Source organism: Rhipicephalus microplus, chromosome 1 (assembly GCF_043290135.1).
Source record: "Rhipicephalus microplus isolate Deutch F79 chromosome 1, USDA_Rmic, whole genome shotgun sequence".
Taxonomy (NCBI): domain Eukaryota; kingdom Metazoa; phylum Arthropoda; class Arachnida; order Ixodida; family Ixodidae; genus Rhipicephalus; species Rhipicephalus microplus.
Genome location: NC_134700.1, coordinates 255,380,986 through 255,406,022, shown reverse-complemented (window position 1 = coordinate 255,406,022; position 25,037 = coordinate 255,380,986). Strand labels below are relative to the sequence as shown.

Below are 25,037 nucleotides of genomic sequence, written 5' to 3'. Positions count from 1 at the left end.
CTTAAACAAGTTGTCAGTGATGCCACAAGGGACAATGCTATACTAGACTGCGTTTTTCTCAGTGCTCTACTGTATACAAGGGGGTTTACAGCTCAGGTCGTTAATGGTATTTCTGATCATAAAGGTGTACTAATCTCTCTTAATTGCACAGTTTCGAAATGCCGCTATGAATATACAACTTTTCGCGATTATAGCCTGGCTGACGATGTGTCTATAATTGACACCTTAAGCAGCGAGTTTGACATTTTTAAAAAAACCTAGCTATACTGGTGATGTCAACAGTTTGGTGTCTTTATTTTGAAAAGAAATTCGGGGATGATGAAGCATGTTAAGTCCACGTATAGCTCGCCCCATCACTTGTGCAGTGCACACGCTAAATTCGAAAGGGACCTTTTGAGTCAATTTTGCATTCAGTTCAAGGGTGTGTGGTCGGTTATGGTTCGAGATATTGCGCTAAGTAGATTTCTCACTAATCCACCTTAACAGAGGGGAACGGTTTCTAAATTTACATATGAATTATTTTTCGCTAGCGGCTTGTAGGATAAGCGAGATGAACAGTGAAAATGCCTCAGATGGGCTGGACAACATTTCTATAGGTGGACTTATCTTTATCAAAAACACCTTGTCATCCTTTGCGTGTTAGTTTTAAGGACGTTAGTATTGACGTCGTATCCGGCGGTGGCTGGTGTCACTGTTGATAATTGCCGTTCGAAAAGAAAAAAAGCTAGTGCAAAAAAACTACTTCAGAGTTGTTTCTTTTTTTTTTTTCAGACGGTGATTATCAACAGGGACACGCGCCACCACAGGAGATGGCAAAGGTATGTCCTTCAATAGAAAAGTTAGCCAGCGTGTCTGAGGTACTTCCACTATTCGTCCTCCTTATTCCAAAACGGGGTTACATCTGTCGCTTCCGGTGTTGATTTCTCTAGCGGCTAGTTGTTTCCCCCAAAAGTCTCATATTTTTAAAAGCATTGATTAGTAGACTTCTCGAATTTCTACCTCCTCCCATGACTCCTGGATGGCCAAATGAGGTACTTGTATATTTCTTGAGCCTTTTATTTGTATGTAAAGATAAGAATAAAACTTTAGCAAGTTTTAAATAAATAGGTTACAGTAATAATAAGTCACACGATAGCAGAAGTGATGTACAAGCGCTTTGTGAAGGCCCACGATAGTTTAAGTCGAGCATAGTTTAACGATCGTTTTATGTGCTAGTTGCCAGCCACTGAAATTTTGAACTTAAATGACGTTGTCATGTGACCACTTTCACTCGGAATCGATATTTTCGATACTAGTTAAACTGAATAAACTGCTACTGTTTTTTTTTAAATTCCTCGCTTTGACGAAATCAATAACTTCTTTGATGTCCTGCGCCAACAATTCGCCCTTCCCGCTCATTCACATCACGTGCAGCTGCCTTTAACGGGTAGCAAGTTACGAGAATAAACCATATCTTACTAAACGCGATAGAGCTCCTTCTTCCGTGTTTGCCACCGCAACGTTTCCCTGGACTGTTATTGACAGCCACATAAAAGGGTGCTCTGGACGTTAGATATTGTTTAAAAAATTTACTATACCAAAGTGAGGCAGCGCTGAGATGAAGTGAGCCACTGACTTGTACATGCTTTGTATTTATCATTTCAATGCCTTCGTTTTGAACGACCACACTCCAGGTCTTTTGGCACAAGAGAAAAAAAAAAGGCTTTGCTGAAGCGATTCAGTTACTTCCAGCTGCGCAGGTTCTATAGCAATCAGTGCAGGGTGCTCAGAACAAAGCGTTTTTTTATGCGAAGCATTTCTTCTTCGCCTACTGAAAGCACGTTTGGAGTCTCTCTCTCTCTCTCTCTCAATATATATATATATATATGTATATATATATATATATATATATATATATATATATATATATATATATATATATATATATATGTGTGTGCGTGCGTGCGTGTGTGTGTGTGTGTGTGTGTGTGTTTGTGTGTGTGACGCTCTGATGAATGGGAGACGTGGCCTGGCTCATACGCCATGTTTATTCCATTCTCCTTCTTCCTTTTCTACCTCTACCAACCATCACTTCATACGTCACACGATTCCCCCTCCCCCCGAAAGAAATCGTGGATTACGAACAATAAAAAAAAAACAAGGAGAGGTTAAAAAGTCCCAAATGTCAAAGTTCACAATTGGTTCTATGCTCCAGGGAAGTTCCGTAAACTTTCATAGATTTCAGGGGAGAGTGCAGCAGTTCGGTTAACGCAGGAGTTCTGGTGGGCGAGGCTGTTGGTTGCGTCCTGGATAACACAAAAATTCTTTGGACGTGGAGATAAGAGTAATCACAGCTGGCATTTTTGTGAAGAACGAACGCGGTTCGAACATCTTGCAGAATCGACAGTTCCGATATTGTAGGCATCCAATTCCTCGTCGTGGGTGATACACAGGCCGTGCAAGCAGCTTGCGTGAGCGTTTATCGAGGTTGATTGGCCGCTGCCTGTGTTCCTGCCGGGTACAAAGGGTGCTTTTGTGGCTTTTGGAGATTTTTCTATAGCTATGTCGCAGATGTTTTAATCGAAGTCGCATTTTCAATCTCTGGTGGAGAATTTATCCGCAACGATGGGCCTTTTCGCAATGTTTTTTGGGCCTTAAGAGTGGTTTCGATGAAGTTTTCTTTCGTCGCTGACAATGTTGAAGTATACGTTGACGTTGTAGTTTCTTGATTTCGTCGAGTTACGTGTGGTGTGACATTGATCATGGTGTGCCAGATTCTTAGCAAGCCCTCCGCAGGCTTCTACAACGCCAACCAATGCAGCTGTTTCTGGCGTAAGACAATGTGGGAGGTTTCGTACACTTGAATCTTCTGTATTTATAAACCGCTCATTGTTGGTGGTTGCCTGAATAGTACTTGTGTCATCAGAAGTCGCACCTGCGCTTTTGTTTTCAGTGTTGGCAGTGAGGTTGTATGCTGGATTGCCGTCGCGTCGATCTTGTGATTGATGAACACTAGACGCTTCTGCAGAAGACTTTTCTTCACAAGATGCTGATTGTGAATGCTTCTGTCTTTGTGGAACTGCTAAGCTGAATACTAAGTCAGTTTGCAAAGTACGCATGTGCCTCGAAGTACGGAATTCATCTTGGTCATCAATAGTGGATTGCATTCTTTTATGCAGCGGAGAGTTAGGCACTGGCGATATTTGCTCGGATGAGGAGCCAGGTGGAAGGCTGGGAAAACGACCACGTGGTCTTTCCGTGAGCATTCGGCTAACTTCACCTGACTTGAATTGTAAATTCATGCTCTGTGCTCGAATGCTTGAAGTCTGCTTATGACTGCGATGACTGAGTTCGAATGCATTGAGAGTGTGTGTTCGAATCGAATCTTCATTATAGTCTTGAAACTAGATGATCATTTCTTCTTTTATCTTTTGCCGAAACTCGTCGTTGTCGAATATGTGGGTGAGGTAAAATATAAAAGCCTCACCAGTGACGTACATAGTCGCTGAACTTCGTAACCATCTCCCGTTCCGACCAACATGCAGCGGTAGCGTGGAGCTTGTACAGGTCGAACCAGTCCTGTACAGGTCCATCATCCGCTGCTCCGGCGTACTTGGAGATGGGAAGGTCAGTCGATGGTTCTGTCATGATGCGGGAAACTGCATGCGCCTGAGATCACCTCTTCTGTGGCGGATATTCAGTTGAGGCGTACTGCCGGCGGCTTCGTGAATGATGTGAGGTTGATGAGCGGTGGCCAGGTCTTCATCCTGTCGACTCGTGTGACGCTATGATGAATGGGAGACGTGGCCTGGCTCATACAAGACAAGACAAGACAAGACAAGATTCTTGACGATGTGGCGCATACCCACGCCGGGGGATTGGCCAAGAACCGGATAGTTTTCTTGAATTTCTTCTTAAATGACAGGATAAAATTAATCCATTTAGGAGAAATAAAAGAAATATGCAACAACACGAATTTGATGGTTGAATTGTAAATAATCTGTAGTGTAATACAATGAAGCGTCGTATTTAATTTAATATGATTTCGGAAATTTCGAAATCTACCTATCAATGATTTCAACACTTATACCTCTTTGAACTTTGGACGAACTCCTGCAATGCGTCAACCATCTTCCCGTCGCTGTGGCCTAGACACAAAGCCCCGAAAGTAAGCACATTTTAAGCATATAAATCTATTCCGATAACGTGGCAAACGGCACCTAAAGTGTTTTTACGTAAGGCAAAGAATCTATTACAATAAATTAGAAAATGTTCAGTTGACTCACTTGCTCTACAAACAGGACATTGAGTGGAGGCTGCCAAACCAGCTCTGTGTAAATAAAAATTCAGCCATGGAATTTGACAGCGCAGTCTAGTGATTGCGACTTCCGTTCCTCGCGTTTGACATATTTTCTTATTCCAATGGTATAACAAGTGCTTGAATTCTGGTGTGGCTGTTAGTGAAGGTGTAGAAAATTCCTCCAACAGTAGTTTCCTTCTTAATCTAGCGTCTATCAAGAATTTCGATGCCAGTAACACTTTAATAACAGGCCCATTTAGAAATGACTTGGCCAACGCATCTACCACTTCATTCATATAAATGCCCTTATTTCCAGGAACCCAGACCAGTTTGATCAGATTCAGATGCGAGAGAACTAATGCTTTGAAAGCACTCTGAGCATGCGAGTTATCATCTGCAGTAAGGGAGGCACATACTGATAGTGAATCTGCTAAAATTATGGCGGTTCTTACTGAAGCAGTTAATTTACGGAGAGCTAGAATTATCGCTAGCAATTCTGCTTCAAATATGGGCACAAAATCGGGAAGGCGAAGCAAAAAGGACCAGTATTAGGCAGGAAAAAAAATACCAATTCCACAATTTTCTTCCCTTTGTGACGCATCAGTTGCTATGACTGCTTGTATTGGCATATGTGCCTGGTAATCTCTTAATAAAGCTTTTAAAAACTGAGCGGCATCAATTTTGAAGTTTTCGGAAATATATAATCAAACTGTAAATTAATAGCATTGTTAATGGTACTGGTTAAAGGAACAGCATCAATTTGAACATCTAAATTGTCTAGAAAGCGCTATATAACCAGAATTTCGGGTATACGAAATCTCGGCCAGTATTGTCCAAAAAACAAGTCAGGGTGGTCAATAAAAAAATTGCCCGCAGCTTCCCTCGGGGGAACACTGAGGAGGATGCGGAGCATATAATTGGTTAACGGGGTGTTAAAGTGCGACTTACTTGGGTCGATGGCTAAATTGGTTAACGTGGTTGTGAAATTGGGTGTTAAATTGCGACTTACTTGGGTCGCTGGCTAAATTAGTTAACGTGGTTGTAGGAGGGGTGTTAAATGAGTGAACACGTACGACACGTATCCCGTTTTCGAAAGTCTGGGTCCTCTTGTCGACGCTTACGTTTCAAAGCGGCCGAATCCGGTGCTGCTGCTCGACGCTGACGTCTCTCAGCGGCTTCACGTTCTCTAAGTTGAGCATCTTCCGCTCGACGCCGACGTTTACGTTTGGCGTCGCGAGCTCTTCTCCGCGCTGCCTTGTCTTCGGACGACGACTTGGTTGCGGTTCCGCCAACACCTTGGCCGGCGCTGGTCGAAGGGACGTCGATCATTGTGACCTCGGACGTCGACGCGCCGTACAAACCAACCGACGAGCGGCAACTGAGCGAGCGAGCACCGACCTTGAGTATATATACAGCGTGACGGCGCATGCACTGTCAGCTGTCGAATGTTCGAGAAGGGGGAGAAGCGCAACGGTGCATGCGCGCGCGTCAGCTGCCGATGTTCTCGAAGCGCGACGGCGCATGCGCGCGCGTCAGCTGCCGATGTTCTCGAAGCGTGACGGCGCATGCGCGCTACATTATACACCTAGCGAATGTTCGTGAAGAGGAGAAGCACGCGCAGTGTGTAGAAGAGGAAGGGATGCACAGATGGTGGAAGAAGGAGGAGGAAGCTTGCGGACGGCGCCGCACTACAAGCCTCGAGTATTAGATGCTCCGCATCTAAAACTGTTTCTAAGCGCCTTACCGGCGATTCATAGAGCCTAAGAAATGCCTGTGTAGCTAACAATTTAAAACGGGTCGCAAGTGAGGGTAGCCTAGCTTCAAGATACGAGATTTTGATTGAAACAAACTTGGGGTGACCTAAGCATATATAGTCTCAAGGCTGTCTCTCTATGTCTACCAGAGAATGTATCTTGTAGGCAGGTGCCCCCGCGTATAACACACACCTAAACTCAAGCACCGGGCTAATATACATACAATACACTGAGATAAGAGTATTTATCCGCATACCTAAGCGACTATTACTAATTTTGCTTAATATTCCCATCGCACGGCCTCCCTTTGCTGCAATGTATTCAATGTGTGTCTTGCAAGACATTGATTGGTCATAGATCACCCCCAGATATTTCACATTGACTACTTGAGGGATAGGATCCAGGTGATAGGAGAGCGAAATGTGAAAAGGGTCTTTGAGTGGAAATGTTAAAACAGAACATTTTTGGACAATGAAATACAGATGTAAGCTATCAAGCCACATTTCTACGGCCGATAGGTATGTGCGTAATATTTTAAGTAGCCTATGAATGTCCTCTGCTGCTGAAAAGAATGCGATGTCGTCCGCATATACATAAGTGTGGACGTCCTGGTGCCGAGGTACAGAGCTCATCAAGATATTGAACAACACCGGGGAAAGGACGGCCCCTTGCGGGACACCTCTTGTTTGCACATATTTAGAAGACAAGATGCCGTTTTTGTAACAATGAAACGTTCTATTGCACAAAAATTCTGCTATTCATGACTGTATATAGTTTGGGAAGATAAGGTTGTGACGCTGGTTGATTAACACTATATGCTCAACGCTGTCGTACGCTTTTGCTATATCGAGAGTGACGAGCGCAGCATATTTTCCTTCCCGCTTAGCTAATCTTATGCGACTTCAAGGTCTATATGGGCCTGCCATATGGAGCATCCGGATCTGAAGCCAATTTGGGATGGATTCAGAACTTCTTTCTCATTGATGAAATTTGTTATTCGAACGTTCAGGATTCTCTCAATTACTTTTACAAAGTTTGAGGCTAACGCAATGGGCCTAATGTTATCCAAAACGCATTCTTTACCCGGAGCTTTCAGTATCGGTGTTACCTTTGCTATTTTCCACTCCATTGGGAGCCATGCCGTATTTAAAGAATAGTTGATTTTGTCCAATAGGTATTCTTGGCACTCTTTATGCATCATTTTCAACATGAACTAGGTAACACTGTCAAGGCCCGGAGCCGCTGATGGCAAGTTAGCTAACACTTGCGACAATTCATGCCTGAAAACGTCTGTGAAGTCCTCGTCCTTTAGCGCCTGTGGAGGAGGTGGTGCTAGTTGGCTGGAAAAACGTTGCTCCAATCCCTTACCAATCACTTCTAATAAAGCTTTTGTTTCTTCAGCCGCCACAATGATAGAGTCTGCATTTATTGATTGCGGAATCATTTGCTTTCTACGTAGGAATCTAAATAATGCTTTTTTATTCTTTGATTTAGAAAGATGATCGAACTTCCGCCTTTCGTAATCTTTTTTTTTTTTTTGACTAGGCAACTGTACGTTTAAAAACACCTGCAACGAACTCGTAGTCTTTCCAATTCTGAGGGCACTGATTGTACAAAAGCTTTTTCCATGCTGCCTTTCTGCGTCTATAGTCCCTCGAGCAATCGTAATTCCACCAAGGAGAATTTGCGTTATGCTTCGCTGACGACACCACAAATTCAGATTTCTCATGGAAATTCTTTAATAAAGAATATAAGCTCCGAGCCTTTGGCATCGAGCTATTATCTGACAACGAAGACAGTGAAGAAAGGAAGGAATCCCTAAATGTTGAGTAGTTAATATGGGTACGAGTAATAGAGATTGATGAGGCTATCTGAACTTCTATTTCGAAAGTTATCGGTAAGTGGTCGCTGTTTGTTGCGCAATCAACGACTGACCAAGATGAAATATTATTGTTGGAGCTTGTAAAAGGTAAATCAAGCGCTGAAGAAGTATGACTGCATACGTATGTTGGGCTTCCCGAATTCTGACATGAAAAATGATTATCTTCGGCCCAATGCCACAACCGGCTGCCACATGTATCAGTTTTTACACCCCATGCGACATGGTGGAAGTTGAAGTCACCTGCTAGTAAAACGTTTCCTCCACACGTGGTTATTAAGGTATCTAATGGCCGAGTGTCATGTAGGCCTGAAGGAAGGAAAGCATTCACTACTGACAAAACCTGCCCGCTCTGGAGAGTTAAGCCTACAACTAATATTTTGTATGCTGGAGAGAGGAACTTTAACATCAGTTTGGCTTTGTGACAAAGTTTGTTCGAAATGATTGTCACTATTTCGCCACCTCTCGTAGGGTGGTCTAGTCTGAAGAAACGGTAATATTTAAATTGAATATTATCAGGAGCTAATCAAGATTCTTGAAGTAAGAATAAATGGGGATTTAGTTTATCACACAAAAATGTAAATCAATAAGAGCAGCGAATAGAGAACGAAAATTCCACTGCAGAACTCTCACAGACGCTATTTTGGTGTAAGAATTGTTGCGGAGATAACGTTCTCCAAAATACTTTCTCTTAGTACTTTACTAGACAGAGTCTTTTGGGGATTTGACGGAAGGGAACTTGAAACGTCATGGTTCAACGGGGACCGGCTGCGTTTCTGTTCACGAGCATGAAGCTCGACATCAGTAGACACACTTAGGTCTAAAACTTGATCTTGTTCAACGTTTGTTTTGCACTCTGAGGAGCCCTGGATGTTATCCGCGTTATTCAGCTCATCATTACATACTGCAGTAGCATCACTGGTAGTCTGTATATTATTATGCTCAGGATTAGCCAAAGCAGTGGGAATCACAACAGTTTAGTAATTTGATTACTGAAAACTTGTGCTATGCACTATGCATTCGGAGATCCTTGCTACCAATTGGTCCATAACTGTAGCCATGACTGCATGGCTCATACGCCATGTCTATTCCATTCTCTTTCTTCCTTCTCTACCTCTACCAACCATCACTTCATATATATATATATATATATATATATATATATATATATATATATATATATATATATATATATATATATATATATATATATATAATATATATATATATATATATATATATATATATATATATATATATATATATATATATGGTGGGGTGATATTCAATGGATCCGGTGGAAAATGCAGTATAAAAAGAGGTCGACAAACGTGCGAAAAAACACTAGTTTTACTAACGTTTCGGCAGGTGGGCCTGCCTTCGTCGGAGTGAATCAATTCACTCCGACGAAGAGCAATTCACTCCGACGAAGGCAGGCCCACCTGCCGAAACGTTAGTAAAACTAGTGTTTTTTCGCACGTTTGTCGACCTCTTTTTATACTGTATATATATATATATATATATATATATATATATATATATATATATATATATATATATATATATATATATATATATATATATATATATATATATATATAGAGTATGGGCGGGTAAAATAGTTTGACGCACACGACTAGCTATAAGCATACGTCGTCAAACACTTTCCACCACACAGTGGCACACACCAGCGGTGGAATATGTGCCACTTATACACAAATATGTGTCACAGCTGGTGCGCAATTCATATTTAGGCAGGAACGGCGAGAACACGCATGAATAATTTTAACGCGTGAGCATTAAGAAAAAGCTATCACTATCTGCGTTGATGCGGCAATAATAAAAAAAACGTTCAGGATTCCAGAAGGAGTCGAACCCAAGCATTCTGTGTGACAACCAAATATTTTACCACAGAGCCACGCCAGGTTTTTTTTCTTTAATGAATGACATTATCACCAGTAAAGTACACATAACATACTTCATCAGAAGTCAGGCAAACACACACAACCAGGTCTCGCAACTGCTTTTGCAATAGACCGTAATGTTCGTGATGAACCAAATAGGGAGGCTGCGATGGCTATCTGATTTTGTAAACATACCACATGTTCTCCTATAATACGGCCGTCACATCGGCTTAAGATGAACTGTAGTTAAGCGCAATTCAGAGCACGTAGGAGTGCGCAAGATTCTTTTTCAAAGTTGATCAAGTTTCAGCGCTGAGCGTTCCCGCCCTTGTTAGTCGAGTCCGATAGAAAACGAGCTCCTCAATGGTGCAGGCTAAAAATGAAAAAAGAAGCTTTCGATGATCAGGAAAGATCAGAGAGAGGAGGGGCGCCTTCCTGTGCCCCTCGTGCGCACTCCATGTTAGTGCAGTATTCGTCGCTTCTTTTAGGGGCGAAACTTCTTAGGGTCTAGGACAGTCCATTCCTCCAGCGTAGCCACCACATCCACAAACAGACCGACGCTTCGCCCCTTCCATCATCACTGACTCCGCGGATATGCTGTTCGAGAGCCGTGCTCCACATGTACAGATCGAGAGCCGTGCTCCACATGTCCGAGGAGCTGTGACATCACACGGCGCACGGCTGACGCGCTGGAGAAGGGTCCGTAATAAGAAAAAAAACCTAGTACTAAGGACACAGTGGGTCTCGAACCCGGGTTCGATGCGTGCCAGCCCAGTAATCTACCACTGAGCCATGCCGGTGCTTGGGACTTGTTCGCAAACTTTCCTTACGCAGGCTTGATTTCTAGAAAGAAATCGCGTTAATATGAGTAATAAAACGTTTCAGAACAGGAAATGAACAGCGAGGCGTTGCACAATACAAATAGCGCAGTGAGTGGGCCTACTAATCATCCAATCAATTACAAAAGCTTCTTCTTGGTCATCTACTGTGGCTATAGGCGTATCAGCCGAGGCGGGGGGACGGGGCAAGGGGGCGCGTGCCCTCTCACTCAGAAAAGTACCCCCCGTTTGACAGTGGTCACGCTTAGCTGCACGCTGGGGAAACCAACAAATAGGGCCGATTCTAAGCCTGGAAGTAAGACTTGAAAGAAATACCCTCCCGGAAAAAGTTACCGTAAAAGTACTAGGTATGGGGCGGCAATCTAATCAGAGATGTCTCCACACACTCAAGATACTCAAAACAGCGCTACAGCAGATGTCACGTATGATCTCACGTGTAACATCCAACCGTAAGGGCATGAGAGAGCAGCACACCCTCCGACTGGTCGAAAGTCTCATCATCAACCGCATACTACATACTCACAGCTGTATCATAGTATGAGCATGGAAGGGAAAGAAAAAAAGTCACAGCTTTGCTGGAAAGGCGAAGCAATGAACGCGATAGGAACAAATTGAAAGGCCACGCACAAAATGGAAAGCAGATGAAAACATGCCCCGCATTCTTCACGCACAAGTGACGCACAAAACGTACTCGCAGGTACGGATGCACGCGGTACGGATGCACGCGAATAAGCGTCTCATTTGTTAATTTGCTGTGTTTGAAAAGCGCGCGCTTTACGCAAAGACTGCAATGATTGCAGTGACCTTTGTGCACCCGGTAAGTACAGCAGAATCGTTCCAGGTAAGAACTTAAGCCCAGCCAAGGCGTATGACTTTCCCCTACTCACCACCGCGAGATAAGGGCGTGTGAGGGAGCGTCGCTCACCTTCTCTAAGCCGGGCAAAGTACGCGTAGGAGATTAGAGCGGGCGCCACCACGCGATATGGCGACGCACGCTCATTGCACCATCTTGCTGGTAATACTGAAAACACAATCCCCCCCCCCTACCCGATATGCTCGTGAGCAGCGGTAAGTGGTAGATATAAATAGCTTGCCGTTTAAACGGTGAAGGATGTGCCCTGGTTGACTATGTGGTTAACGCCTTGCTTTCACGATGCAAAGGTCCCGCGTTCGATTCCGTGCGCCGGAGATTTGAAGACGATTTTTCTTGGGGATCTTCGACGCAAAAATTGTGTCTGTCTGTCTGCACAATTGTCTGTTTGTGCACGCTTAGCGGTTTCGGGTACTCTGAACGGACAAGCCGCTACTCCAAACGGCCGACCCCATCCGCAGCGCCCATCAATGCTGCTCAAGATTTATCGTTCATACTTGTGCAATTGTAAATAAAAAAAGCAATTATTGCGCATATCTAAGGCACCATAAAAACACGTATATGATCTGTACGTGCGTTTTCTACCAGAAAAAGCATACACAAGTAATTCTATGGACTGTAGCGCTTATCACGCTCCGCTGACGATCCAACGCTTGCACGAAAAGGCGAGTGTTTTCAACGCTTTGCTAAGACGACACGGTGGTGGCACCTACCTGTCGCCTTGCGTTATATACCTTATTGCCTCTGAGACGGGCACGCACGCCCATTTCAGAGCCACGTGCTACGTTTTCCAATAAAATTGCCAGATAGCGCTCATGTCTCCCGTGTGACGTCAGTTGATGCGCTCCTTCGCCTCCACTGCATGCTCGAGGCACTCTAACGCAGCACTTCCAGAATACCATTCACCGATTTCTTGCGCAGAACATCAAATAAATGCTTTGCTCAATCTCTCCACACGCAAAGCTATCGTCTTTCGACGACATTTGCAGATAACATGCAGATACGGGGCCAATTTTTTTCCGGATATGTTTTCTTTCTTGCGTTTTCATATTTGTAGATACATATACGGTGCATGACAATGACACCGATGCCAACAGGCAAAATCTAGCTTAGGGTGTCCATATAATTGTTATCGGAATAAAAGCAAACCAAATCAAATCAAATATTAAGAATGGCCTAGAAAACAGCCGCTTTTCCGAAATTTCGAAGTGGCTTTAGAGTATTCGTAGGAAGGGCCTGAATTCGCCCATTTGACTCGACCGGCTATTACCATCAGTTGAAAAGTTCATTGTGTTAATTTCTATAAGTACTGCCGTAAATAATGTGTGTGCCCATTTAAACATACCTCCTGCCACAGAAAGGAAACGTCACAAGTAGCACGCAGATACCTCTTTTCTGTAATTTTTAAGGAATAATGGACATATTTCTTGAAACACACTGTACAAGTAGGCACAGTTAATGGAATCAGCGACAAGCCTACTTGAATGATACGTGCTCCGGCTATTCCAAAAAGTTTTGAAATTTTTATAGCAACTTAATACACTGATTAATGTGCATGCTCTAGTTTTATTCTTTGCACTTGTCGCATCAACATTCCGGATGACAGTTTTTTTTAAAGCTCTCGCGTTTAAATTGCCCAAGTTTGTGGTCGCCGTTCCTTGGTAGATACAAAATTCAAGGCTCATACTGCAGCCCGTGTTATACAGGTCTGCGACACACACGACTGAAGGAAAGTTTCATGACGTACACGACACGATTTTCCCGTTAGTTATGTCGCAACTGGACACTTATCGTCGTCATGCCTTCGTGCCTCCTATGCCTATTTTGGACTATACTAAGGTAATGCGGCAACTACGAGATCACCAAGACGTATAGAGAACCAGATAGGTAGAAAAGTATATAAAGATGCTCAAGGTACCTTTGGTTCCCTAGGAATAGGTTCGCATTTAAAAACTCGGCATTAAAACATTTCGTAGTATGACAAAATATATAGTGTTAAGGAGGCTGCTATCTAGATATTTGTATTTATGTGGAAAGTGTTGAGGTAGTGTATAAATACGTCGCGAGTAATACTACTACATGCATAACACGCATATATGTGTTGTTGCAGTGCATGCTGATTAAAAGGGAGTGTCTCTTTTTTTGCACTTTTGAACAAATTATCTGTGTATGAAGAGTTGCATTAAAGTGTGAGCGACAAAACGTCGGTTAAGGGAAGTTCTCTTGATATATATATATATATATATATATATATATATATATATATATATATATATATATATATATATATATATAAGTGTGTGTGTGTGTGTGTGTGTGTGTGTGTGTGTGTGTCACGACCGACGAGTGAAATAAACTTGACACCCCACCCCACCCCTCGTGTAAGAGTTGGTACGCCACTGACTGCGGCGCATACCCACTGCAGGCATAATTCCTCCTCGTGGTGAGCCGGCGTATGATTGGCACAAAATTTCTTGCAAGTATTTTGCAGTATTTCATCAGAACTTCCCAGTTCTTAGCCAATCTCCTGGCGTGGGTGTGTGCCATGGTTTGCAAACCCTCTTTCCCTCCCTCCCTCCCTCCTTCCCTCCCTCCCTCCCTTTCTTCCTTCCTTCCTTCCTTCCTTGCAAGTGTTTAGCGCATACAACGCTTCTCAAAAGAACGACGAAAAATAGAAAAGCGTATGCTGGTCTGCTACCCAGAATTAATTATTATTAATGCTGTAGCAACAGTGCTTGCAGCAGTTATCCTTTCGCACAAGCCTGGGTGGTTCTCTAGGCTTGCACAACTCTTTCTCTTTTTTTTACACCATGATACTTGGCCGACTCCTTTAATTTGTGCATGCGAGATAGGGCAGTGCACGAAGTGGAAATGGGGCGTAATTTACACCGCCGGAGCACTGCAGATAGCTTCCGCTGGTCACTTCGGTTTGTGCTCGTCAGTTTTAGCACTGCTTTTTTTGTTATCCGCCACGCCTCTTTTGTTTCATTCAATGCCAGTGAAACGCACGCTCTTCAACGGGAGCCGTTGGTCCGCCTTAAATCAGAGACGGTAGTCATGATGCGATGCCACATGAGGGGAAGGGCTGCTTGCATCACAAGTGCTTCTGAGGGCTTTCTCACGGAGACGTGTGTCGATCTCCAATATCATACGTCTGTCAGATTTGCTCCTTCATGCTGCTTCTTTGTGGCTGGAAGCAATGCCAACACCTCCTCACAGCACGATTGTGAGGTGGCGGTGGCATGGGGGTGAACAGCTCGGCTGGGCGCATCTGGTTCACATTTATAAAATAGAGGAGGCGCTGTCATGGCATAGCCGAACTGAGACGCTGCTAGTTTTATTAGGTTGATTCCTGCACCTAGAAACGCAAACCCTCTCATATTCTTGATTTTCATTGTCAGATGTACTATCCGCATCAAATGGAACCCGAACAGTGGCTAGCCTTCACGACGGCATAGCGTAAAACGTCCGCACATCACCATGGACAGGTACGCATACATGCGCAGAGCTTCCGAACAGGATGCGCGCGCCTGTAAATGGTGATAACTGAACGGTGCTCACTATACCATCGCGAAGGCTTGCCGATGTTTGGGTTTCTTTTGACGCGGATAGTACAAGTGGAAGTTATAGAAGCACCGGCACCCCGACTACTAGTTTACTGTTCCATCATATCGGCCACACGAGGAGCAGCTATGTAATATAATATTTTAAAGACGATAGTCTTTCTTGGGGACCTTCGACGGAAAAAAATTTGGTCTGTCTGTCTGTCTGTCTGTCTGTCTGTCTGTCTGTCTGTCTGTCTGTCTGTCTGTCTGTCTGTCTGTCTGTCTGTCTGTCTGTCTGTCTGTCTGTACATTTGTCTGTTTGTCCGCCCTAACGATACCTCAAACGACACCAAACGACCAACCCCATCCGCAGCGCCCACCCGACTGCTCAAGGTTTTTTTATACCTCAATGCTAGTTAGAAGTTTGCCTTCTAAACGCACATAGACAACCAGCAGGCATCGCATGCTCTCTCTAAGTCCATGCTGCGCCGATGTGCTAAGCTGAGTGATTAACAGGCGGCGCCGTCTATCACGGCCTACATCGCTTGTGGTTTTACTTGTACGCCCTTCATTGGCGACACTGTGGCATGGCGTACGACACGATGACGCCCAGCTTATTAGTGTTGCTAGCGTTACGAAGCAGCAAACTTCGTGAAAACCCGAGGAGGCATGAAATTTCCGACTGCTTAGCTGATGCTTCTTCACAGTTTTGCGCAGATGCGAGTGAAGCATGAAATGAAAGGGACGTACGCCCCGGCAGGCCGTGGCAGTCACTAAATAAAAAGAAATTATAACTCGAAAACACCAGCTCCTTCATTAAGCTTTCAGTTGTAAATGCGTTTTGTTATTCTTTCGTGTGTAGCCAAGCATCTATTTTCGCTCCGACCTTCTGAACATGAGAAACTTGGCCCTGTTTTGAAGGTTAATTCATGTGAAGCTCCTAAAATGCTCATTTATCTATTTCAATACTTTACTGACGCACTTACCTTCAGCTACATAAACAAAAATATTAGGTGTGTTGCCGTTGTAAAAGTTATAAATTTTTCTAGAAGTCGCTAAAACTGGCACTAAATTGGTGCAATGCCTCACGGCAAAGCAGAATTAGAAACAGCAGACGCCGTCACTGGGATGTAACGAGGAAACGTGCTTGTTTTGTTTTTTCGTTCAAGTAGGAGTCTTACATAATATTGCATGTACCTTAAGGAATCATTTTTCTCGAAATAGATTTCGACTGCCTAAGCGATCATTCAAGTTGTCGTGAGTGAGTGTAACACTTATCTGTACAAACGCAGGTTAGTAAGAAAATTAGGAAGTTCATTTATTATAAATTTTATATTGTATTAAGCGATGATGAACGCAGGGTCGGGATGCTTTAACTGAGACGTTTCAACTTAAAAGGGTTTCCTCACTACGCCCTTAAATGTGCTAAACAGTGCAGTCTCCTGAAATACAAATACATAAATCAAATGCGGAACCGCATATATATATATATATATATATATATATTTGAACACCAACCAAAAAGAGAGATCACTTTTGAAGAAGGGTCGCCCAGAAGCAACTGAAGGGGGCCGCTATCAGTCTAACAAAACAGAGAGATACGCTGTAACGCTTTACTATCGCATCAGGAGCGAAACCAGAACGTAGAGTTTCAAGCTATGTTTACTGCGACTCCCCGCTGACGATCTGTAATTGGAAGCCCAGTTACGGCGCCACGTCATTAGAGTCGTTCACGTTAACGATGTGTTAGTGCGCGGCATCGCTCACTGGTGCGCTTTCTGCAGTGTGAGGATTTGTCGTTAGCGAGCGAACCCTTTATAGCTTTGCGACGCGAGGCACGATTGCGCAAGATTTCGTTTGGTCTTCGGTTGCGCTCAAGCTCGGACTTAACTGCCCAGTTTGTTCCTTCCTGGCTTTGCAATCGATAGCTTTACTTCTTCCGACGCGTTGCAAGGCGACACGAAACGCAACCGTTACTCGCCGAGCTAGTTTTACTCGGAATTATGCTCACGCCTGAAGTAGTTGTCCCAAGTTTGAACAGTTCTGTTGCTATCATACATCCGTCCAGGATATTACCGATATACGGTTGTAAAAGTGGTCTGTTTCGAGGGGTGTAGGTGAGGTCACCTGACCCGCGCGAAGGCGTAAAACTGCGCATGATTTACTGCGCGTACACTCCAACCAAACAAGATACTATAGAACTGGAGAGCTTTAATTCATAGATGTCAAGATGAGCACATCATTTATTTGCACCACAAATACCTACACTATGAATGTAGCATTAGTCTTATAGATGTGTTATCTCTGTTGGTTGGCAGTGCAGTTAATGACAAATAACAAAATACCTCCGCTCTATGAAAAATGACGTTAGAAAAGAAAACGAATAGTTATACACGTTTTCGATAACGCCAATTCTTGAAAGCTGTTATTTTTTTTGTTGTTGTTGTTGCTTTCAAGCGAGACATTACCAGCCGAAATTATGTGGGGCTGAATTTATTTATGGTTATTGACTCAGCGTATCGCTAATGCCGCTGGCTAATATCATCGAATTTTCAAACTTGCCTCATAGGGTGTGCTGCTGTGTACAAAAATTGTATGCTAGAATCATGAAAAAGCGTTGTTTTTCCGTACTACTAGGGCAACAATATAAAAAAGAAAGAGAGAAACAAAACGTGAGAAGCGCAGAACGGAGGTAGTGCATCCTGCAGTGTGACCTTCAAACAAAACACGTGGAGCTCTTCACATCATGTGAGAACACAGAAGTATGCAGTGCCAGCAAATGACTATCTCAGTTAGCTTTATGTCGTAATATAATGAAATATTCACCTCGAAAAGGAACATCTGAAAGAGCAAAATAAAAATACTATGCTCTTTTTTAACGACTTATTGACATGACAGCGTCTTTACATGACATGGCATTCTTATTTAGTTTTATGTCATAATGTTATAAATTAGTCATCTCAGAAAGCATATCTAAAGGAGAGAAATAAAAATACTAAGCTCGTTATTTAAGGGCCTATTAACATGACAGCGTTTATAGCAAGGTGCTCTAACTGCTAACGGGAGATCGAGATCTCTCATTGTTATTGACGTAGTATGATTCGGAGCAGCAAAGTGCGTGCACGTTGTGCCAGAACACCGCATAAAAAATGGCAGTTACGCATGGTCACCGCAAGCACACGATGAAAGAAAACAAAAAAAGAGAGTTCGTATTGTGGCGCACATTGAACCGGGGCTTATATATTGAATAAACTCACGTTCGTAGGCTTAACTAAGTGCTCAAATTAGTATTGCTTTTGACATTGCGAAGGTGAATTCTTCGAACTCCTTTGGGACTCTTCTTGTCAGTGATCATGCAGAAAAAAGTTGTATAGAACAAAACTGAATGGATTCTAAAAAGAATATTCACTCACAACACCTTAGATCACTGTTGACGACAGCGACGGGGGAACGTTAAGTCTAAGGGGAAAAAACTAAAATTAGCAACTAGCATTACTTCAATAAATCTTTTTAATGAAAGCAAATAAGAAAAAAAACGACAGGCTTGCACTGAATGCGCAGCACTGTCACAGCGAAAGCTGCAACAGAAGCCTTCAAATGACTTTTTATCACTTTTTGGGCAGAGTCTGCAAGAACACGTGCAGGGTGCCCACTACGCCAATAATCATAGTGTAGTAGGCAGGCATTCACTATGCCATTCTTCGTCGTTCTCCAGAGTAGTAGTACAAAGCTTTATTATGTATATAATCCAGGCAGGCTAGAACTCCAGGGCCCCGAGGAATATACAGGGTGAGGAGTTAAGTCTGTCCAACAGGGTGGTGCCCCTATTCAGAGAAGCATGGTACTTGCTGCCCACTGGCCAGGTACTTTGCGGTATTTTTCGGTGCTGTAGCTGACGACGATGAAGAGTCATGCCAGATATCTTTCTTCGATGTGCGCTGTTTGTGGAGTGCCAGAAAGTATGAATCGTTTATTTTTGACATGAAGGCGTTTCGCTACAGCTCGTAGATCCAAGTTAGAAAATACTTTACGAGCTATGGGACTAAGTTTATCCATGACCGTGATTCTGTCTTTTGGAGCCTCTATTTCTTAGTTTGCCAGTGCGAACGTTTTCGTGGTTTGGCGGAATAATCTGACCGAGACCAAAAGACTAACCAACTAATCTATATTATTAACGTTCTGTGTTGATGCATATGCATAACTTTTCCTTGTTATTACTTTATTTAGGTAATGTTTCCTACCTAGTTATTATCTATTACTCATAAAAAGGATTTATTGTCGGTTAATTTCCATGAACATCACAATTTCGTTTTAAAATGTGTTACATTTGCATTTTATACTGCCGTGCCGCATCACCAGGACACGTTCGATGGAAAGCATTCAGGGGTGAACTCGCATTCTATTTTTCGTAGGATAGCGCTTAGAATCAATACTTTGCGAACCATTTAAAAAGTCTGGAATGGCTCAACTATACGTTGCAATTGATCGCGTGCCTTATTTTCCGCATATATCCTTCTTAGATTTAGCAAAGTATGGTGTGCTAGAGCACTTGAAGCGAAATCATACATCGATGAACGAGCAAGCTTCCTTTGATCGTGTTCCTAATCCCTTAGGCATTGTCCGCTTTACCCAATCTCTATGTCTCCAGATGACAAACTTTTTATTATAAAAAATATTTAGGATCTTGCTTATGCAAAAGAAAGCTGCTTTGCTTATTTTTGCAGAATGTGCTTTCACTCAAGCACGCTTTGGTGTTTTGTTGTATAGCAAGGCTTCGGGTGAAAAACACGCATTCAGACCAAACTATCACGCTAGAAACAAACTTAAAAATTTATTTAATCGTTAAACAGCACATAATATGAATATAAACGACTGGTCATTGTCACTGAGCAATCGTAACAAAACGTTAGTTGAAATCGCGCAGAGGATATAAAGATCCTCGTAGATCTACCACTATGATCGCCATTCTTGAAATTCTTTCTGGAAGTGCGAAAATATAAAAAGCTTTGAAAAATGCTGCAGTTGATAACGTTGCACAAGGACGCACCGAAAGTGGGTCCTTTGCCATTCTAGGTCTTTTCCTAGCCATAAAATGTTGACGCAACAATACCGACCTGTTTTTAACCAGATGCGCGCGTAAGGACGCATCTTGAGCCTGGGAAGACATTTTGTTTGAGAAAGAAAAGCTCGCTGATCCCATTCGTTGCTTGCCTCGTTTGCGCAATGCACCATATTTTGATTTTCTTGAGCCGAGATATGTGCTGGGAAACGAGATGCGAGAGCTATCTGATTTCAGAATACGGCAGTTAAGCGATGAATAAGAGTGTCGCGCCTTTTTAGACGCCGTGTGCTCAGCGCTGTAGTCCCGCAGCCTTTTTAGCGTGAATAAGAAACGTGGGAAAAGTGAGGGAATGACACTTCCCGAACGTAGATAAAATAGTTTTTTCCTTATTCATTGATATGGGGGTATAACGTCCCAAAACCACCATATCAATATGAGGGATGCCGTAGTGCAGGGCTCCAAAAATTTCGACCACCTGGGGATCTTCAACGTGCACCCAAATATGAGCACACGGGCCTACAACATATCCGCCTCCATCGGAAATGCAGCCGCCGCAGCCAGGATTCGATCCCGCGACCTGCGGGTCAGCAGCCGAGTACCTCGGCCACTACACCACCACGGCGAGGCTTGTTATTTTCTTTTTTTAGAACCATATTGTACTTATCGATGAGCGCTTTTTCCTATAGCCACAACGGACTTACATCAATGTGTGCTTCTTCACAGTACGTGAACCCAGAAACTCTAGAATTGCGGTTACACCAAAGAGACTGAGAATTACACATTTTAGTCATTGTAAATACTTACAAATATGTACGAAATGCATATTAGATGGTTTAGTCGGCCCAAAGTGTTAATCTCATTCAAGTTAAAAAAATATTCACGCCTAATGAACGTGTTAAAATATTTTTTCTCGTATATACCATCCATTAGTAAAGCGCATTTCCTGGAAGTGGCACTATAGAGTGCTACTTTATCGCTGTTCATGCAGGCCCATGCTTCCCAAGTGCTCCCTGTGCCGTCTGTTTATTTCCAGTTAGTCTATGCTGTTGAATTCCAAAAATAAAAGCGCACTTCCTGTTCGTTGTCGGCGCGAACAATGTCAACGCCGGCTTTAATGTACATTCTTGTTATTTTGTTTTCGTGTCTTTATTACTACTCGCCCTACATTGTCATTACTTTGTCTTGGGAAATCTACATTTCCGGTCAACATTTTGACCTCAGTTGGCCTCCTATGCAGTTCTTCCAATTCCATTGTTTCTGTGTTTCAAGTGCTTATATAGATTGCTGAATATTTTTATTTATTCAAACCACTCCCGTTGATGAAGGGTAAAACAAGCAGGCAGCATGAAATAAATAAATGAATAAATATTTAAATAAATTAATAAAAACCTTTTTCCTTCATTTCTGTCAACCATGGCACAAAAAAAACGCATGCGCACCATTGAAGCCGTTGATTTTGCATGTAATCCAACTGACTCAGCCAGAAGCTTACCTGCCTGCCGTTTAAGTTGCTTGAGACATTTCGCTTTCCGAACAAGTGGTCCACGATAGTTCAACCTCTTGGCGTTCTTTAACATCACCTACATCCAATCATGAGGGCGTATAGTATGTGAAGTAACATTTTTGGTTGGGGAAAGTTTTAAAACCATGATATGATTAGAGACGCTGTAGTGGAGAGCTCTGAATTCTTAAAACATTTAGAGTTCTTGCTCTGAAATGTAAGTGGACGGGCCTCAAGCATATTTGCCTCCATAGAATATGCGGCCACTGCATGCAAGATTCGATCCCACGACCTGTGCCTAAGCAGTAAAGCCCATAATCACTTTACCACAGCAACGACTGATATCTTCGGAAGATAACGAGGCTAGGCATGTTTACTTCGTGTGTACTGGTGACTCATCAATGCATGCGCACCTGCTCAAATAGCAATAACGTATTTGCTGGCGTGCTTTCGAATTCAAAATGAGTGATATGGGCAAGTTGTATTTCTTTCTTTTGCTTTATTTACGCTTTCGTAGTTATGTTAAAACGCCTATTTATCGACCATGCACTTTAGTAAACGCTTACTTACATATTGTAGCGTAGTGTTGCCACCAGGATGAAAATCTCTTAAAATAAGTCGGAAGCCATCACTTAATTTCTCTGCCTCTGTGGCCAGCGTCATCGAATTAAAAATACGTTTTTTTTATCACATGCATGAAAGCGCAAATAGAGAACAAGTGTGTAAGATGCACGCTTGTCACACTGACGTCACTCACCTGTGGTACGCTACAAAGCAGGCTTGCGTACCAGGCGAAAGTGAGCATTATCCTGCCTCGTCGATGGCCACTATGCACTTTGAGCGGGTGGAGCACAGCGTAATAGCGGTCCACGCTGATGCACACCAGAACCATTGACGATAGGTACGGGCCGAAAGCACGGAGCATCTGCATCAGTTTGCACATGACGTTGCCCGCCGCCCACTGAACCGTGAGCCTCCAGACCACTTCCAAGGGAATCATCACAAACGTCACTATCAGGTCCGCGATGGCCAGGTGCAGAATCATGAGTTTGATGCGCGACTTCCGGTGCCGTTTGTTCAGCAAACTGACGAACACCGGTACGTTGCCAGCCCCGGCTATAACGAACAGGATGCAGTAAATTATAACCTGCACTAGGGACTGTGTGGTGAACGTCAGTTCTTCACCAACGGCTAGCGATATTGCAGAACCATTCTCGCCCAAGAGGGATTCGCTGTTTTGTAATGTAGTATTAGGCAACATCACCTCCTCTTCTCTCGAAAGGTCGAGTTCAATTCCGGACTCCATTTTGAAGTGACTTCGCAGGTAAATATTATTTCTGTTTTTTCCCTCACTCATTAACTTCTCGCCTAATCGACTTTCTCATTGCTGAGTGGCATAATACAACTGCGTATTTTGTCCCGTTCAGGAAGCAGGAGTTGATCTAAATGCGGCGCTTATTGAAAAGACACCTCGACAACACCGCGTCGTAAGCACAAGTTCGCATTGTCATTGGTATATTCGAAACCACAGTACCACAAGACGTTTTGCCCACCTTCCTACAGCGGCCAAACCAGTCAGAACGACAACGTGCGAAATTAATTATATCGCTTTTTTGTTCCACCTCATGTTGGTTAAAGAGCATTCAGAAGGATGAAACGTCCGTACATGAGGCGTTTCATAGAAACCACCTCTGCATTATGCCTTCAAAGTGATGCACTCACAATTCAATTTCCCAGCCATCGGCCATACCATGCTGAATGCGCCGGTTCTCGTCCGAATTCATTTTCCCAGCTGGAGTAAGCAACTATGCAATGTCACCGATGCGCGCACAAAAAAAATGATTTAAGTGTACGGTACCATTCAGTCACTCGGGATATAACGCGACACACGCCCGCGCAATTTAGATAGCAACAAGTCCCGCACGGAGAATGGCGAGTCTACGTCGAAGAGCTCAAGTGCCTGGACCCGCGCCTCGGGTCCCGCGGCTCGTGATCAACACAGTGGGCTCTCTCTTGCAACTGGTCTGTAGGGTCCCGGTAGAGAACGCGTGGGCTTTTGCAAGCGTCATCGATCGCGACACGTGCGCGCGCGTAGGTGGCGGCCAATGGCGGAATAGCGCGCGTCTTTCGAACGCCCCAAGGGAACACATCAAAACGATGAACAATCGGTGAAGCGCCAAGAACTCTTGGTGCACCTTTAAGTTAGGTCTTGTAAGTTCGTTCTAATAAGATCAAAGGCCCAAATGATTGTCTTTCAAGCGAAGCTTGCGTTGACTGACCGGTGTATAGCTGGTGATGGTGGTGTTCCAAAAAAATGGCAGCATATCCACGGAGTGAATGATGGGTAGTGTGGCGAAGCATCCGTCCGTCCATTCGTTCTTGCTTTTGTCCACCCATGCGTGCGTCTGCGTGCCCGCCCGTGCGTCCATCCACCCATCCGTGCGCGCATCTGTTCGTGCGTCCGTCCCTGCTTTCGTCCATGCATCCACTCCTGCGTCCGTCCACGCATTCATCCGTCCGTGCAGCCATCCGTGCGTCCGTCCATGCATCTGTCTGTGTGTCCGTTCGTCCACCTATTCAACACTCCAAGTACCACCATCTCGCATCTTTTCATTATATATTCCTCATATAGAAGCACCGCCATCCAGGGGACATTCCAAGGACTGAAAGAGAGGAGGCACACGCACACTTTCTTACGGCTTGCCCTTCGTGCCTACTTCCCACCTTTAACCACATCGAGTTCATGGTATATACTAGTTCACTGTATTCATGGCGCTGCGGCCCAACGCTCGCTAAACCTTTCTAAAACTTAGGAGGTTACGCCCAGCTAGTATAACGTAGCAACCCTTTCTTTTCTCCTGTGCGTTGTTGAACAATAAATAATTCGCAGCGTGCGCAATAACTAAAAGCCGTATTCTACTATCTCTCATTCTCCCTATGCAACCATTGGCATGTACATTGAGCACTATCTTTTATTGTTCAACAACGCACAGAAGAAATCTCTCACCGGCACCACCTTGAAGGTCAAAATGTTATACTTGTTACACCCTACTACAACGGCTACAAGGGACGAACGGGTGTCACTATAAGAAGCTTCGTGCTCATTTTTAAGATGTATACACTGTCTTTACTTGTTTTCGATGTTTCGTTTGTGTACGTACAAGTTAAGTGTACAATAACTTCCCTTTTTCGCCCCTAAAAACAGCTCGATTGAACCATGGTTGTGCAATTTAGTTTTCCTGCTTGTGTTTCCCCGACCACACCGGATTTTTTTTTATCTCTTGACTTCAGCTCCGGAGGTTCGATCCTTATAGATATTTTCAGTAGAATTTACCCATAGCCTGTGTCACTTGTTCTTTCATATGTTGTTTTAAACCACAAGCGAAAACATGGTCAGCTTCGA

General features: G+C 43.6%; 1 protein-coding gene across 1 annotated transcript in view; it reads right to left on the bottom strand.

The window, feature by feature from the left end:
• LOC119164618 (adipokinetic hormone/corazonin-related peptide receptor variant I) overlaps positions 1-22,940 on the bottom strand; it is an 86,970-nt gene extending 64,030 nt beyond the window's left edge. The window contains exon 1 of the mRNA XM_075868495.1: positions 22,392-22,940. Within this exon, the coding sequence (XP_075724610.1) occupies positions 22,392-22,940 (549 nt within the window). The remainder of the gene's footprint in view (positions 1-22,391) is intronic.
• Positions 22,941-25,037: the final 2,097 nt, after the last annotated feature.